At 32.3% G+C, this 14235-nt stretch overlaps 1 protein-coding gene across 4 annotated transcripts in view; it reads right to left on the bottom strand.

Annotated features, from left to right (window-relative positions):
• LRBA (LPS responsive beige-like anchor protein) overlaps positions 1-14235 on the bottom strand; it is a 686065-nt gene that overhangs the window by 509106 nt on the left and 162724 nt on the right. For all 4 annotated transcript variants that reach the window (XM_044680734.1, XM_044680732.1, XM_044680733.1 and 1 more), the window contains exons 28-29: positions 9417-9588; positions 8571-9015 (exon numbers count right to left, since the gene is read on the bottom strand). In XM_044680734.1, the coding sequence (XP_044536669.1) occupies positions 8571-9015; positions 9417-9588 (617 nt within the window). The remainder of the gene's footprint in view (positions 1-8570; positions 9016-9416; positions 9589-14235) is intronic.

The raw sequence follows: 14235 nt of genomic DNA, 5'->3' as shown, positions 1-14235 counted from the left end.
TTTTACAGTGGAGAGGAAATGGTAGGGGACAAAAGGAAGGCTTGAACCTCACTCATAACTAAATTGGTTCAAAGAAGAAAGAATAAATACACACACACAAATATACAGGTGTCCCTTCCACATCATAGCTTTCCCCATTACAGTTTCAATATATCATGGGTCAGCATAAGAAATTAAATGGAAATTTGGGGTGGGGGGTATTTTGCACAAGCCTCAGATGGCACATGAAGACCAATAGACAATACAGAAAAAACTCTGCAAACTATATAGCTTATGACCAAACATTTAATCCAAATTTTACAACAAGAAACTATAAATACTCCATAACAAAAAAAGAAAAAAATCAACTTTTCTAGTATTAAGGGAGGATCAAAAAAATTGTACACATATTTTACAGATCATGGGGGTGCCATATCCCTAACCCCCACAATGTGGAAGGGATCTCTGGAGAGACAGACAGACAAATATAGATATACACAAATGTTGTGTAAAAATTCATTTGAAAGTAAATATACTAATCCTAAACAAAGGAGTGGGCCAAAGAATAAATCATAGAAATAATCAATAATTTCATTCAAGAGAGTAACAACATATATATATATATATATATATATATATATATATATATATATATACACCACACACACACAAATGCTGAATTGGATATAGAAACCTCTCTTAACAGGGAAATAAGAGGAAGAGAAAATAGAAAGGGGATGAGGAATAGGAAGGAGAGAAGATAAAGGAAGATAGTAATCAAAAGCAAAACAAAGTTTAGAGGGGGACAGGATAAAAAGAGAGAATGAAAGATAAACAGAAGAAAATAGAATGGAGGGAAATCACAATTAGTAGAACAGGGCTCCCATATCAGCAAAGGATACTTTCCAAGCCTTACCATTGGTGGCTAAAACTGTAGATATAAGTGAACACTTGTTAACCCTATATATAGCATGATTTTTTATACATACGTGTGTATATATATATATGTATATATATATAATAAAGTTTAACTGCTAAATTAAACACATAGACATTCTAAATAATAGAGGAATAATAAAGTATATTTTACATTATTATATAATACTGTTATAATTATAACTGTGATTATGTATGGTATGAGCTCACCCATAAAAAAGAAACAGATAGCATGATGGATTTGAAAAGAGGATCTAACAATACACTGTTTATAAGGTACATACTTGAAAAAGAGAGATACTCACAAAGTTAAAATGAGAGCCTAGAGCAGAAACTATTCTGCCTCAGCTGAAGTAAAAAAAGGCAGGGATAGCAATCATGATCTCAGGCAAAACAAAAGCAAAAAGAAACCTAATTTAAAGAGAAGAGCAGGGAAACTACATCATGTTAAAAGGAACCACAGAAAATGAAGAAATAGCAATACTAAAAATATATGTGCCAAATGGCATAGCATCCAAATTCTTAAAGGAAGTTAAGGGAATTACATGAAGAAATAAACAATAAAATTACACTTGTGGGGACCTCAACTATCCTTTCTCAGAACTAGATAAATTTTACCATAAAATGAATAAGAAAGATGTCAAGATAAGGAGAATCTAAAAAATATTAAAATGTGAGAGATTTATGAAGAAAACAAAGAAAATGAATGAACTGTTCCTTTTTCTTGGCTATACAAGGCACATTCACAAAAATTGCTCATGTGTTAGGTCATAAAAACCTTACAATCAAATGCAAAAAAAGCAAAAAATTTAATTGTACTTTTTATAGAACATTTTAATAAAAATTACATTTAATTAAAGGTCATAAAAAGGATGAAAAATTCACTTGAAAGTAAATATAGTAATCCTAAACAAAGGAATGGGCCAAAGAATAAATCATAGAAATAATCAACAATTTCATTCAAGAGAGTAACAATGAGATAATATACCAAAATTTATGAAATTCAATACTATGGGGAAATTTTATCCTCTTAAACACATGTAACAATAAAAGGGAGAAAAAGCAGATTGATAAATCGGGCATGTAACCCCCCCCAAAAAATAGAAAAAGAACAAATTATAACCCCCTAATTAAACATAAAAATGGAAATCCTGAAAACCAAAGGAGAAATTAATATAATTTAAACTAAAAAAAAGGAACTAATAATAAAATTAGGAATTGGTGTTATGTAAAACCAATTAAATAGATAAACCATTGGTTAATTTGAATTTTTAAAAAAGAAGGAAGAAAACCAAATTACAATATCAAAATTTAAAAGCACAAATCCACCGAAAATGAAGATGAATTTAAAGAAAGTATTAGGAATAATTTTACCCAAGAGTATTCAATAAAACTGACGATCTAAGTGAAATGGATGAATATTTACAAAAATAAAAATTAAAGGAAAAAATAGAATACTTAAATAATCTCATCTTAGAAAAAGAAATTGAAGAAGCCATAGATGAACTTCATAAGAAAAAAATAATCCTCAAGACCAGATGAATTTACAAGTGAGTTCTACCAAATATTTAAAAAACAATTAATCTCAATACTATACAAACTATTTGGGGAAAAAAGTAAAAAAGAAAGAGTCCCACCACGTTCCTTTTATGAAAAAAATCATGGTTTTGATATCAAAACCAGGGAGAGTAAAAATAGATATAAAAACTATACAAAATTTTCCTTAATGAGCATTGATGCAAAAATCTTAAATAAAGTATTAGCATGGAGATGAAAGCAAGGTTCAATCACTCTGAACAGATGGGATTTATGCCAGGAAGGCAGGAAAGGCTTGATTTTAAGAAAACTAACTGACCATTTTCAATGACAAAAACATTGGAAATTACATGATTATCTCAATAGATAAGGAAAAGGCTTTTGACAAAATACAATACTCATTCCTATTGAAAAACACTAAATAAAACTAAACAGAGAGAAAATTAGGATATGAAAATAGATAACTGACTACATTAAATTAAATGGATTTCATACAAAAAAAAATGAACGCAACCTAGAAAAGGGAAATTAAAGCCTGGTGGAAAATGTTTTAACAAGAATTTTTGACAAAGGAATCTTTTTCAAATATACAGAAAAATGAGTCAAATTCATAAAAATACAAAGCACTCCCAAGTTGACAAATGGTCAAAGGTTATAAACAGGCAGTTCTCATTTGAACAAATGGGATCTTTATTAGGTTCAATCTATCCTGATAACTGCAAGAGCAAATCTGTATTAGTGAATTCTCTCCTCCATTAACAAAATGTATAAAGAAATTGAATACTGGCACCAAAGAAGGCTAATAATTTGAAGGCCACATTTCATGCAGTGCCATTTCCATATATTCCAAAAATCAGAAAGCCAACACTGTTTCAGATTAATCAAGTGTTGTTCATGTAATAAAAATCAATCTTTCAAATAAACAACTTTCTTGACTAGCAAATAGCTATAAAATACAGTAAAATGTAAACATTACATCTGATTTTCAGCAATCTATTAGGATTTTACATGAAGATTAATTTGGTCAATATCAAACTCTTCTTTATAAACTGATACTTATATAATCATTAAAGATTGAGAAAAATTAAACTCTCATTTCATAGACTTTTAATAATTATCTGCATTTTAAGTATTATCCAGCAGAAATGGAACAATTTATTTCACATGGAAGATTCATAAAGTTAGATTAAAAAGCTGATTAACTAAATTAATTTAAATTTAAATCTAAATATTAAGTTGAAATTTTATTTTTAATAAGTTAAAATTTAGTTAATAAATGCAGTAAATGCCCAAGGATTAGTTTTATTAATGTAGATAAATTTTATTTTTAAAAGCAACCAACAAATCTGTAAACAATGTTAAATTCCCACTTTACATAAATAATTTAAAATATCCCAGAGTTAAAGTGGTTTTGTCACAACCCTTTACATAAATGTTAGCAAAAAGAAAGGAAGGTACTTATATGTTTGGCTGTAGCACTTTAGTTTCTCAGAATCTAGCTTAAAAACCAGATCAGGCCTTGAACTTTATCAAGATAAACCCCTGGCATCCACTAATCAACAAAGTGGATCTTGAAATAAGATAAGGAGAAGATTTTTGGCATGGGAATGCACACAAACACCTTGCTGTTTGCAAAAGCCCATAACCTAGCAGGCTTTCAGCAAAAGCTTTACTCATGGAGCTGTTACTGTATACTTTCCAGCTATAGCTTGGAAGTTGATAATCCCTAAGATATGAGGAGTGTTCTGATTTCTGACACAGCATTCCTGAGATAAATGCATGATCAGAAGGATGCTTTGAAATTCTCAGAGATGTTCCACTGCTGCATGGCTACATGGGAATAGCTTTTAAATAGGTGTCTCTTTTTCAACAGAAGAAAAAAACAACTTCATGTTAATTCATCGAGCAATATGTTTTCCAGACAAGAAATAAAATAAAAACCACATATGGCAAAATCCTGATTCTGAATTCTTAAGTTTCAAAATTTCCCCCATGCTTATTACATGAGTCAAATCCTTAAAATTAATACAATTTTGAAACAACACTGAATTTTTTAAAGATTTCAGCATGAATTTCCTTTCTATACTATTCTTAAAACAAAAATTTACAAGCAAGAGGTTTCAGATATACATATACAAATGCAAGAGCAAAAATTTCATCAAATATTTAAATCAATGTATTAAATGAAACAATTCAATCTAAATTTTTAAAGGTCATTTAATAATTTTTATGCTTAAATTCTTCCTAAGTGAACAGGTGAAAACATAACCTTCTTCCCAAAACAAAACAAATCTTCAGTCATCACAACCACATATAGGCTATAAAGAGGAGAAAAGTCAAAGATAACACTGATTTTGACCATTTTGAATACTCATTGAATTGAATACTCATCAAAGAAATAGGAAATTCAGATTTCAAGTTGAGATAACCATTGTTAAATCAGTTTCCAAATTCTATCAAAAGCTTTTTCATCCATCACTTTTTTTTCTCCATGATAACATATTACTTTAAAGCCTCTTTATCACTTCTCATGGGCAACTGCAATATCTTTCTTGCTCTGTTATATCCCTTCCTCCTTTTGATCCATTCTACATGTCCTAGAATAATCTTAATACATAGAAAATGTACTCTTCTTTCACAATTCTCTTTTCTATGCACTCCAATGCCTAAACAAATTGAATTCCTGTATCCTGACCTTTGTTCACAACTCACATTTTCCTGCCTCTGCTCCTTTGCCTGAACAGCTACAAGTGACCAGAGTGCCTTTTCAGAATAAGTTTTCCGCTATTTAAATCATATAATAAGATAATTTAACAAAAGAACTTTAAAATAAAGAATAGATTAAGTGGTGGCTGTTTTTTTTTTAAACTGGGTAGTTGAAGATGGAGGGGAAAAGTATATTAAAGAAAATCTTCATGTAAGGGTGTGGGAAAAGAAGAGAAACTACTTGTACACATCAAGCAGATTCTGAAACAACTTCTTTTAATTCTGATTAGAATGAATGGATCCTTGAGCAGCATTTCCTAAAACTGATGATGCTTTCTTAATGTGAACACATGTATTCATTCTACCAAAAAAGTCTACTCATAAAATTCCTGTTATTTATTTATAAAATATTAATTATTTTTTAAAATCAGCACTGAAATTGCTACTTTCATGATTTTACTGTGGACCTCAGGCAGCTTATATTGAAATAAAAGAGAATTTACTTTGAAAATGTACTGGGAAAGGGATGAAAAGAATCATCCAATTATTGAATTTATTCAGAGAGAGATCCAATTAGTTTGAGAATCACTCTTTTCATATAATATATACAAAGCCTCACGTATATAAGCACATGAAAATTTCATTCTGCCACGTGAGCTACAATTTGTGGTTCATAAAAAACTGGGTCTAACATCATTTGTAGGAGCACACCTTCAGAAAAAGGGATGTTAGCACCTATACTATTAAGTATAAATCAAGATTTGCTTACATGGTACTGTCTGGGGAAAAAGTACTGAAACTATTCTCCTAGCTATTAAGACCTGCTGAATACATAATTTTATTCACAAAGTAAATTATAACTAAATTTATTTAAAGATTAAAGCCACAAAAATTGTGTAAAAACAATGAAATGTTAATTAGTTGTGTTACAAATTATAATGTAATGTAAAAATGCTTTTAAAGGAACACGAAAATCAGTTTGTATTATTTTTCATACATATAACTATTTTCTTTAAGGATATATTGGTTGGGGATGTTCTTACATTGCATATGACATTTTAAACCATGAATTTATATCCTAGATTTATTTCAATCAAATTTCAGTTGTGTCCATCCCCATGAATACAAATAAACAATCTTATTTTGAGACATTCAACTGCACAGGTGGTTTTTTAAAAAACCAAAAGTTAACATTTATAACATATGTCAAGCAACTATAAGTAAATAACATTTCTGTAGGTTTTAATTCTTCAACATTATGTTTACAATTTCATATAAAACCCCTCTAATAAAGAAGAAATTATTATCTCTATTTTATTAATAAATTAAGGGAAAAAGAAGCTTACATAACAAGTCCAATTTTTCACAGCTTGAGGGGAAAACTAGGATAAGAGATTCATATTAGTATTTATTATTTTAAAAGCTATTGTCAGAAAATTGGGAATACTGCTAAAAATTAAGAAACCCAAAAAGGCTCCTAGCTAACAAAATTCTTCTATTAATTTCAAATTATTTTTCCAAAAGACTTAAAATTATTAAATTATAAAATACAATGATAAAATTTGCTTAAAAAAATATAAACAAAAAATTTGTGAGTTACAAACCAATATGACTCACTGGATATACCAAAAGAAGTTGTTTTTCTGCAAAAAAAATTTAGCAATTTATTTTTTTAACATGACTTTGGAGGACAAAGCCAAAATGGCAGGGAAAAGGCAGGGGTTCTACTAAGCTCTCCTAAATTCCCCCAAAAAACTACTTTAAAATAATATGTCAAGATGAATTCTGCAGTGGTAGAACTAACAAAAAGACAGGGTAGAATAATTTTCCAGCAGAAAACCACTCTGAAGTTTGGCAGAAAAAGTGAGTCACCCTTTTTGTAAGCCTGGAATGTAATACAGCAGAAGCTGAACCAGGGAAGGACTCTCCTCATCAATCCAGTAGCAGCCCTTTGGAGCAATTGAATAAGTATTAGCAACTTCCGATGGTCTCATATCATGGACATCAACAGGGCCAGGCAACTGGTTAGAAAGAAACTATAGGGGTCTCTTTTCTGTTATTGGGGTCATGGTCCCAGAACAAGGAGGAGTACTAACATATCAGAACATGTGGCTGCAGGGGAAAGAGAACCCTAATTATAGTTCCTGAGTAGAAAAGAGTGCTTTTCATCATTCACAGAACAGAGCGAAGTAAGAAGAGTAGTAAAAAGTCTTCCTTATATCACACCACATTGGAAGAATTGAAAACTTGAAGACCCTCCAGAACTAGGTGTAAAAGCACATACACAAAAAAAATCTAAAACTTAGGACAATGTCTTTGCCCACCCCAAGAGCATAGCCCAATTTTAACTATTTTAAAGTTAAAAGTCAAAAAATAGGTTGGGGAAAATAAGCAAATAACAACCGCACACAAAAAAAGACCCTACACCTGTAATGGGCAAACTTTTTAAAGAGAGGGCCAAAGGAAAGGAAATGTTCATGTGTCAGTCTGTTTCTAAGGCAATTCTTTCGAAGTGTCATTGTATTGTATCTTACTCATTGTATTTGTCAGATTAGGAATAATGTTGTGGGCCCAGATAGAACATTTCAGGGGGCCACATCTGACCCGCAGGCCATAGTTTACCCATCACTGCCCTAAACCATATGAAGTCACTATGTTGGCAAGGAAGATCAAAATATAAATTCAGAAGACAATGAAGCCAAAACTGCTACATCCATGAATGAAAACATGAATTACTCTTGTGACCAAAAAGAATTCCTAGAAGACTTCAAAAAGGATTTTAAAAATCAAATGAGTAGAAGAAAAATTGGGAAAAGAAATGAGAATATATATGAAAATCATTAAAAAAAATGAGTCAACACTTTGGAAAAGGAGGCACATAAAATACTAAAGAAAATAATGCCTTAAAAGTGTAAAAAGTATATAATAGGTTAAATGATAAAAGAGGAACAACAATTCACTAAAGGAATGAACTATTTAAAAAGCAGAATTGGCAACATGGAAAAAAGTGTATAAAAATGTAATAAACAAAATAATTTCATAAATAGAAGAACTGGCCAAATGGAAAAGTAGATTGAAAAAATAATTCCTTAAAAATCAGAACTGGCAAGTGGAAGCTAAAAACTCCATGAGAAATCAAGAAACAAACAAAAAATATATCAAAATAATTTTTAAATAGATAAAGTTTTTCTTGGATATACTCCAAACTCTATTTTTATATTTGTCTCTCAAGTCCTCTTATCTTTTTAATCCTAAGTAATACCCAATATCCTCATGCTATAACACCTCCCTATCTAAATCTATACTCTATAAAATCTATGTGAGTGGATATGTCTAAATCCATTCTATATATTCTTTGGTTCGCCTCCACACCGTGAAAGGCAAACATGGAAGAAAATAATAATTTATAGTACCTGTCAAAGGATCGGAACTGCACAGGTTGCTCAGCAGAAAGATCACTAAGAGTGCCAAGGCAGGCTGGTGGAAGAAAGGCAGGATCCACAGTGACTCCATCTGCTGGCATGTTAACCAAGCTTCTGAGAATGTCCTTCACATTAACACTTTTTGTAGCTGAGACAGGGGGTACAGTCTTGGTATCTAAATCTCTGTCTGCATTATTTTTTCTGGCATCCTGAGATTTATTCACTTCTAAAGAAAGTGTGCACAATACTTCACTGATGGCATCAGGACCCGCACTAACACACTGAGGCCCTGCAGGAATAGCCTCAGCCATGTTACTTCCAACAGCTGAAGCTGATTCTTCCCCACCTCCGGTATTTCTCCTTCCAAGAGATATCACATTTGCAGAGTCTTCCACTGTTGCTGGAGGCAATGGGCTGATGGCTTCTGTTGTGAATTCTAAATATGATTCCAAAGAGAAAAGCAAGAAATGAAATTTATTGCTGCTTAAAAGAAAAATTGCTATTAATACCATGAAATAATACATGAAAATTATGAAATACGTGGAATAATCTTAGAAAGCAAATAAAGTGATGACTTATACAAAACAATGAATTAGATGGCTTTAAAAATTACTGTAAGAAACTAAAATGTTAAAAAAAAACAATTTCATAGACCCACAAATGCATTTAAAATGGCCATTTAACCAGTTTTTGCTTACATTAAATCACAGTACAGTAGTCATGCATAAATATTCCAATTTCATTAGACTGTATTTCCAGAAATATTAGTATTATTAATTTCAGTATATAACCTTATATATAATTTTCAGTGTCAAAGAAGAGTGTATACAACTTTACCAGTTGATGTTACATCACCACTTTCATTGCCAGATTCTTTCAAAGACTCATCATTTTGAGGCTGCCGCATTTCATTTTGAGGTTCCAGAATGTCTCTGTACTTGGACACCATGAGAACAGACACAAAGTATACCACAGCCAATGCCAAGAATTGAGCTTGTTTGCTATCCTCCTGCAGGGGAATTGGAGAGGGGTATAAAAGGAAGGAGAAGGGAAAAATAGGAAGAAAAGGAGTTATTTTCATTATTACTGGATTATAGTTATATTTGCAGCTTAGTGTTTTATTTTTGAGTTGTTTGACTTTGCTTTTTGGTTTTTTCTTAGACTAGCAATGAACTGAACATTAAAGGTACAGTGAACATTTATTAAGAAAGAAAATATGCTAAGTGCAAAAGATATAAAATCAAAAGGCAAAAACCTCTACTCTCAAAGAGCTGATTTTACTGGGGGATATAACATTCATGGAAGGAAGTATAATGAGAATAATGGAAAAAGAACATTAAAAACTGGGGGAGTCATGAGGGGCTTCATGGCAGAGGTGGCACTTGAATTAAACTTTGAAGAAAGAATTATGAGAGGTATGGATGAGGAAGGAATATATCCCAGATGCCGGGATTATCCTATGAAAAAGTAGAGGCAGAAAATAGAATGTCCAGTTTGAGACTAGCTCAAAGATCTGTCTTGGGCAAAATGTAGAATTTATAAAAGAGAATATTTATAAAAATAATGCTAGAAAGTTACCCAGGAGACAGACTTTGGAAGACCTTAAATGTCAGGCAATGGAATTTTAATCTTCCCCTGGAAAAATAGGTAGATCCTGAAGATTAGGGAGCAAAGGCAAAATGTTGTTAGATCACTGATTCAGGAAATGCCTGAGGCCAAATTTGAACCCAGAGCCTCTCATCTCTAAGGCCTAGTTCTCTATCTACTGAGCAACCTAGCTGCCCTTCATAGAGGGTTTTTCATTGTTTGTCTTTTATTTTTCTTCTATATATTGATTCTAAGGTAAAAGAGTGGTAAGGGCTTAGGAAATGTGGGTTAAATGACTTACCCAGAGTCAAACAGCTAGGAACCCTAAAATGAAGCTAAAGAATGGCCAAAGTGGCTCATATCTAAGACTTCAGGGACAATGTACAGTACTCTTCATTAATGAGACTTGCCACAAATGAATAATGTAACCTGACAAATAGAAGGTTGAATGTTGATAATTGTTTTCAGGTAGTTCTCCATGATGAAATAGAAAAATGGAAAATCATTTATTAAGCACCTATTTTGTGCCAAGCATTCTAAAAACCACTGGGTATACAAAAAGAAAAAAGATAGTCCCTACTTACAAGGAGTTCACATTCTGAAAACATGTGGGAAATAATTAACTAATATTCTTGGTTGTCACTTACTGAGCTAAGTGCATAGGGCAAAATTTCTTAACTTCTTTTTGTATTCATCATGGAATCCCCCCTTTTGGCTACCTAGTGAATTCTATGGATACCTTTGCAGAATAAAATATTTAAATGCATAAAATAAAACATATAGGTTTACAAAGGAAACCAAATAAATTGAAATAGTCACCAAAATGTTTTTTAAAATAAATTCAGGAGAGGGGGGCAGCTGGGTGGCTCAGTGGATTGAGAGCCAGGCCTAGAGACAGGGTCCTAGGTTGAAATCTGGCCTCAGAACCTTCCTATCTGTGTGACCCAGGGCAAGTCACTTAACCCCCATTGCCTAGCCCTTACCACTCTTATGCCTTGGAACCAATACATAGTATTGACTCCAAGACAGAAGGTAAGGGTTTAAAAAATTTTTTTAATAATAATAAGTTCATAGGGACTGATACAACATGAAATAAGTGAAATAAGAGAACATTATACATAGTAACAGCAAAATTATGGAATGATCAACTGTGAAAGACATAGGCACTCTCAGTAACACAATAATCCAGGACAATTCTGAAGAATTTATGACAAAGAATGCTGTCCACCTCCAGGGAAATTATGTAAAATGGCAAATGGCTTCTTTAATGGTATTATGGAATCATGCTCAGAATTTGATTTTCTCAGCCAAAAAGCCTGAAATGTCAAAAAGACAGTCCTCCCTTTCTGGTGCCAAAGCAAAGTCTGTATGATCCTTTATTCCACAATAATAGCTTTCAAGCAAGATAGTGTGAGTAGGATCTAAAGAATATTACCACCCAGGTAAAATACAGCCAGTAGGAGGCAATGGAACATCACTTTATTGCTGATAAGTAATTGCAAGAAGTATGGATTGTAAAAGAAGAGATTACTAGGCAGAAAGAAAATCGCATAAAAAGAATTCCAGGGTTTCAAAATAAAGAGTGCATGAAAGGGCAGAGAAAGAACAGAGCCCAAGGGGGGAAAAATAATGGAGCAAAATAATAGATGAGCAGAAGAAGGATCCACAATTAAAGTTGCAAGGATAAATGTAGTGATACAGCCACAACAGAAGAAAACTAAGTTGTAGGCTCGGCTACGGTTCTCAGCATAGACTTCTCTCTCCAAGTGACTTACTCATAATTGGCTCTCTGGCCTTCTTTGTCATGTAATGTTTACACAGGCCTTTTACTATCTATTTGCCCTGTATGATTGGTTAATTTTGAACATTTATCTGAGGTGCAATATTAATATTTAAGTTACAGTTCCCATAACTTCAAAAACCATTTTGGTCATTTGCCACCTCCTTCACTGTAATGAACAGTAACATCAAAGATGATGCTAAAACACTTTTAACATTAAATACTAGGGACAGTGGATTGAGAGTTAGGCTTAGAGGCAGGAGGTTCTAGGTTCATATCTGATCTCAAATACCTTCTAGCTATATGAAGCAAGTCACTTAACCCCTATTGCCTGGTATTTACCACTCTTCTTTCTGCCTTGAATCTATACACAGTATTGATTTTTAAATAAAAGGTAAAAGTTTTAAAAAAGAACATTTAATGCCACTAGCATTCATTTGGCAATCAGGATGGCCTATCTTGTGTTGCTATTCATCTCTGTAAGTCTTATTTACCAAACTAAATTGTAAATTCCAAAAGGATAAGGGTACTCTGGCTAGTGGTCCTGATAGCCTTAGGATCTGCACATCACATGTCATCCTCAGCTTCCTCCAAAAACTCTGTGGGCCAACCACAATATGGCAAACCTTGAACCTAGCCTCCATGCCACTTTGCAGACACATTTACGTAATACTATTTTGAATGCACCTTCTTACCCCCTTTCCAACTCCCTTTTATGTGTTTTATTATCCTTTCTTATATTTCTCTCCCCAGAATTTGACAAAATGATAAGCACATAATAGATCAATGAATTGCTCAATCTATCTAAATAAGCATTACGGTTTTTTGTTATTATTGTTGAAGATCCTCAACACAACGAACAAAAACAAAATAAACATTCTTTCTGGAATTAAATAATAAAGACACTTGTGACTTGTTAATAAAAAAGATTCTTTGGGGACAGCTAGGAGGCTCAGAGTATTGAGAGCCTGATCTAGAGACAAGAGGTCTTAGGTTCAAATCTAGCCTCAGATACTTGCTAGCTGGGTAACCTGAAGCAAGTAACCAAACTCCAACTACCTGGCCCTTATTTCTCCTCTGTCTTAGAACTAATACCTAGAAGTAATATAAGACAGAAGGTAGGAATATTTTTTAAAAGGATTCTTTGATGAGTCCCAAAAATTAATGTAGGACTTGGATCAGAAAATAAAAATATGAGCAAGGAAAAGAAAGCTAAACATACCTAGTTGGGGGAGAGGGGAGAGTTAATTAAAAAAAGAACTTTATATCTGAGATATAGGTCAAAGATATGTTGTAGATATGTTTCGATAAAATATCTAAATACAATGTTCAGTCAAGAAAATGATACAGATTTGGTATATAGGGAAACAGTAATGACTTTCTGTTTACCACATATGGCAAGGGAGTAAACAGAAATTAAAACTCCCCTAGATACTGTCATAATAGAGAGGAGACCAACTCAGTTGAGGCAGACTTAAAGAATCAGGAAGAAAGGATGAAACTAAATTGTCCCAATAAAATAAACAGATGAATGTAGGTGTGGCATTTGAACAGTAAAAGAAGGGGAAGAAAAGAAGACTCAGGAAGAGACAAGGTAAAATAGATAAATATCAAATGCTGAGAAGAAACAAAGAAGAGAAATCACAATCTGAAATCTAACAGAAAAAAAAATACATAAGGGAGCACCTGGAGAAGATAATGTAAACAAAAAATAAAGTTAAAAAAGGCTCATTTTACATGAAAAACAAAGGGCAGAAAAAAATTTAAGGACTTAGAAAAAATTAATAGAGAACAAGACAATTAAGGAAAATAAAGATGAATCAATGGGGGTAGAAAAAGAGCAAAAGGAGATATGAACAGCTCATTAAGATGATATAAATGTAGTGAAATCACATACACACAAGCAAAATATATATATGTGTGTGTGTATATATATATATATATATGTATATNTATATATGTATATATATATATATATATGACTACATTTGACTAGCAAGGTAAGAGCATTGAAGTTCACAGAAAAGGAAAAGTGAATTGAATTTCAGTACCCAAGAAAAAGGCCATATATGGAAAATAAAATTTATTGTGCATGAAGGTCAATGGAGAAAAAAGCCATGAAGAGGTAGGATTTCTGCTTAATGCACATAATACAGAAACTCAAAAGATATATGAGACCCAGGGTAGGGGGTGTTTGATTATGAATGTGAATTAGGGAAGGGAAGATCAAATTTATCAATGTTCTACCCTACCTACATGTGTGTGAATGCACAAAAACGCAAATAGAAA

This window comes from Gracilinanus agilis, chromosome 6 (genome assembly GCF_016433145.1).
Source record: "Gracilinanus agilis isolate LMUSP501 chromosome 6, AgileGrace, whole genome shotgun sequence".
Taxonomy (NCBI): domain Eukaryota; kingdom Metazoa; phylum Chordata; class Mammalia; order Didelphimorphia; family Didelphidae; genus Gracilinanus; species Gracilinanus agilis.
This window is presented reverse-complemented; position numbering and strand designations above follow the sequence as displayed.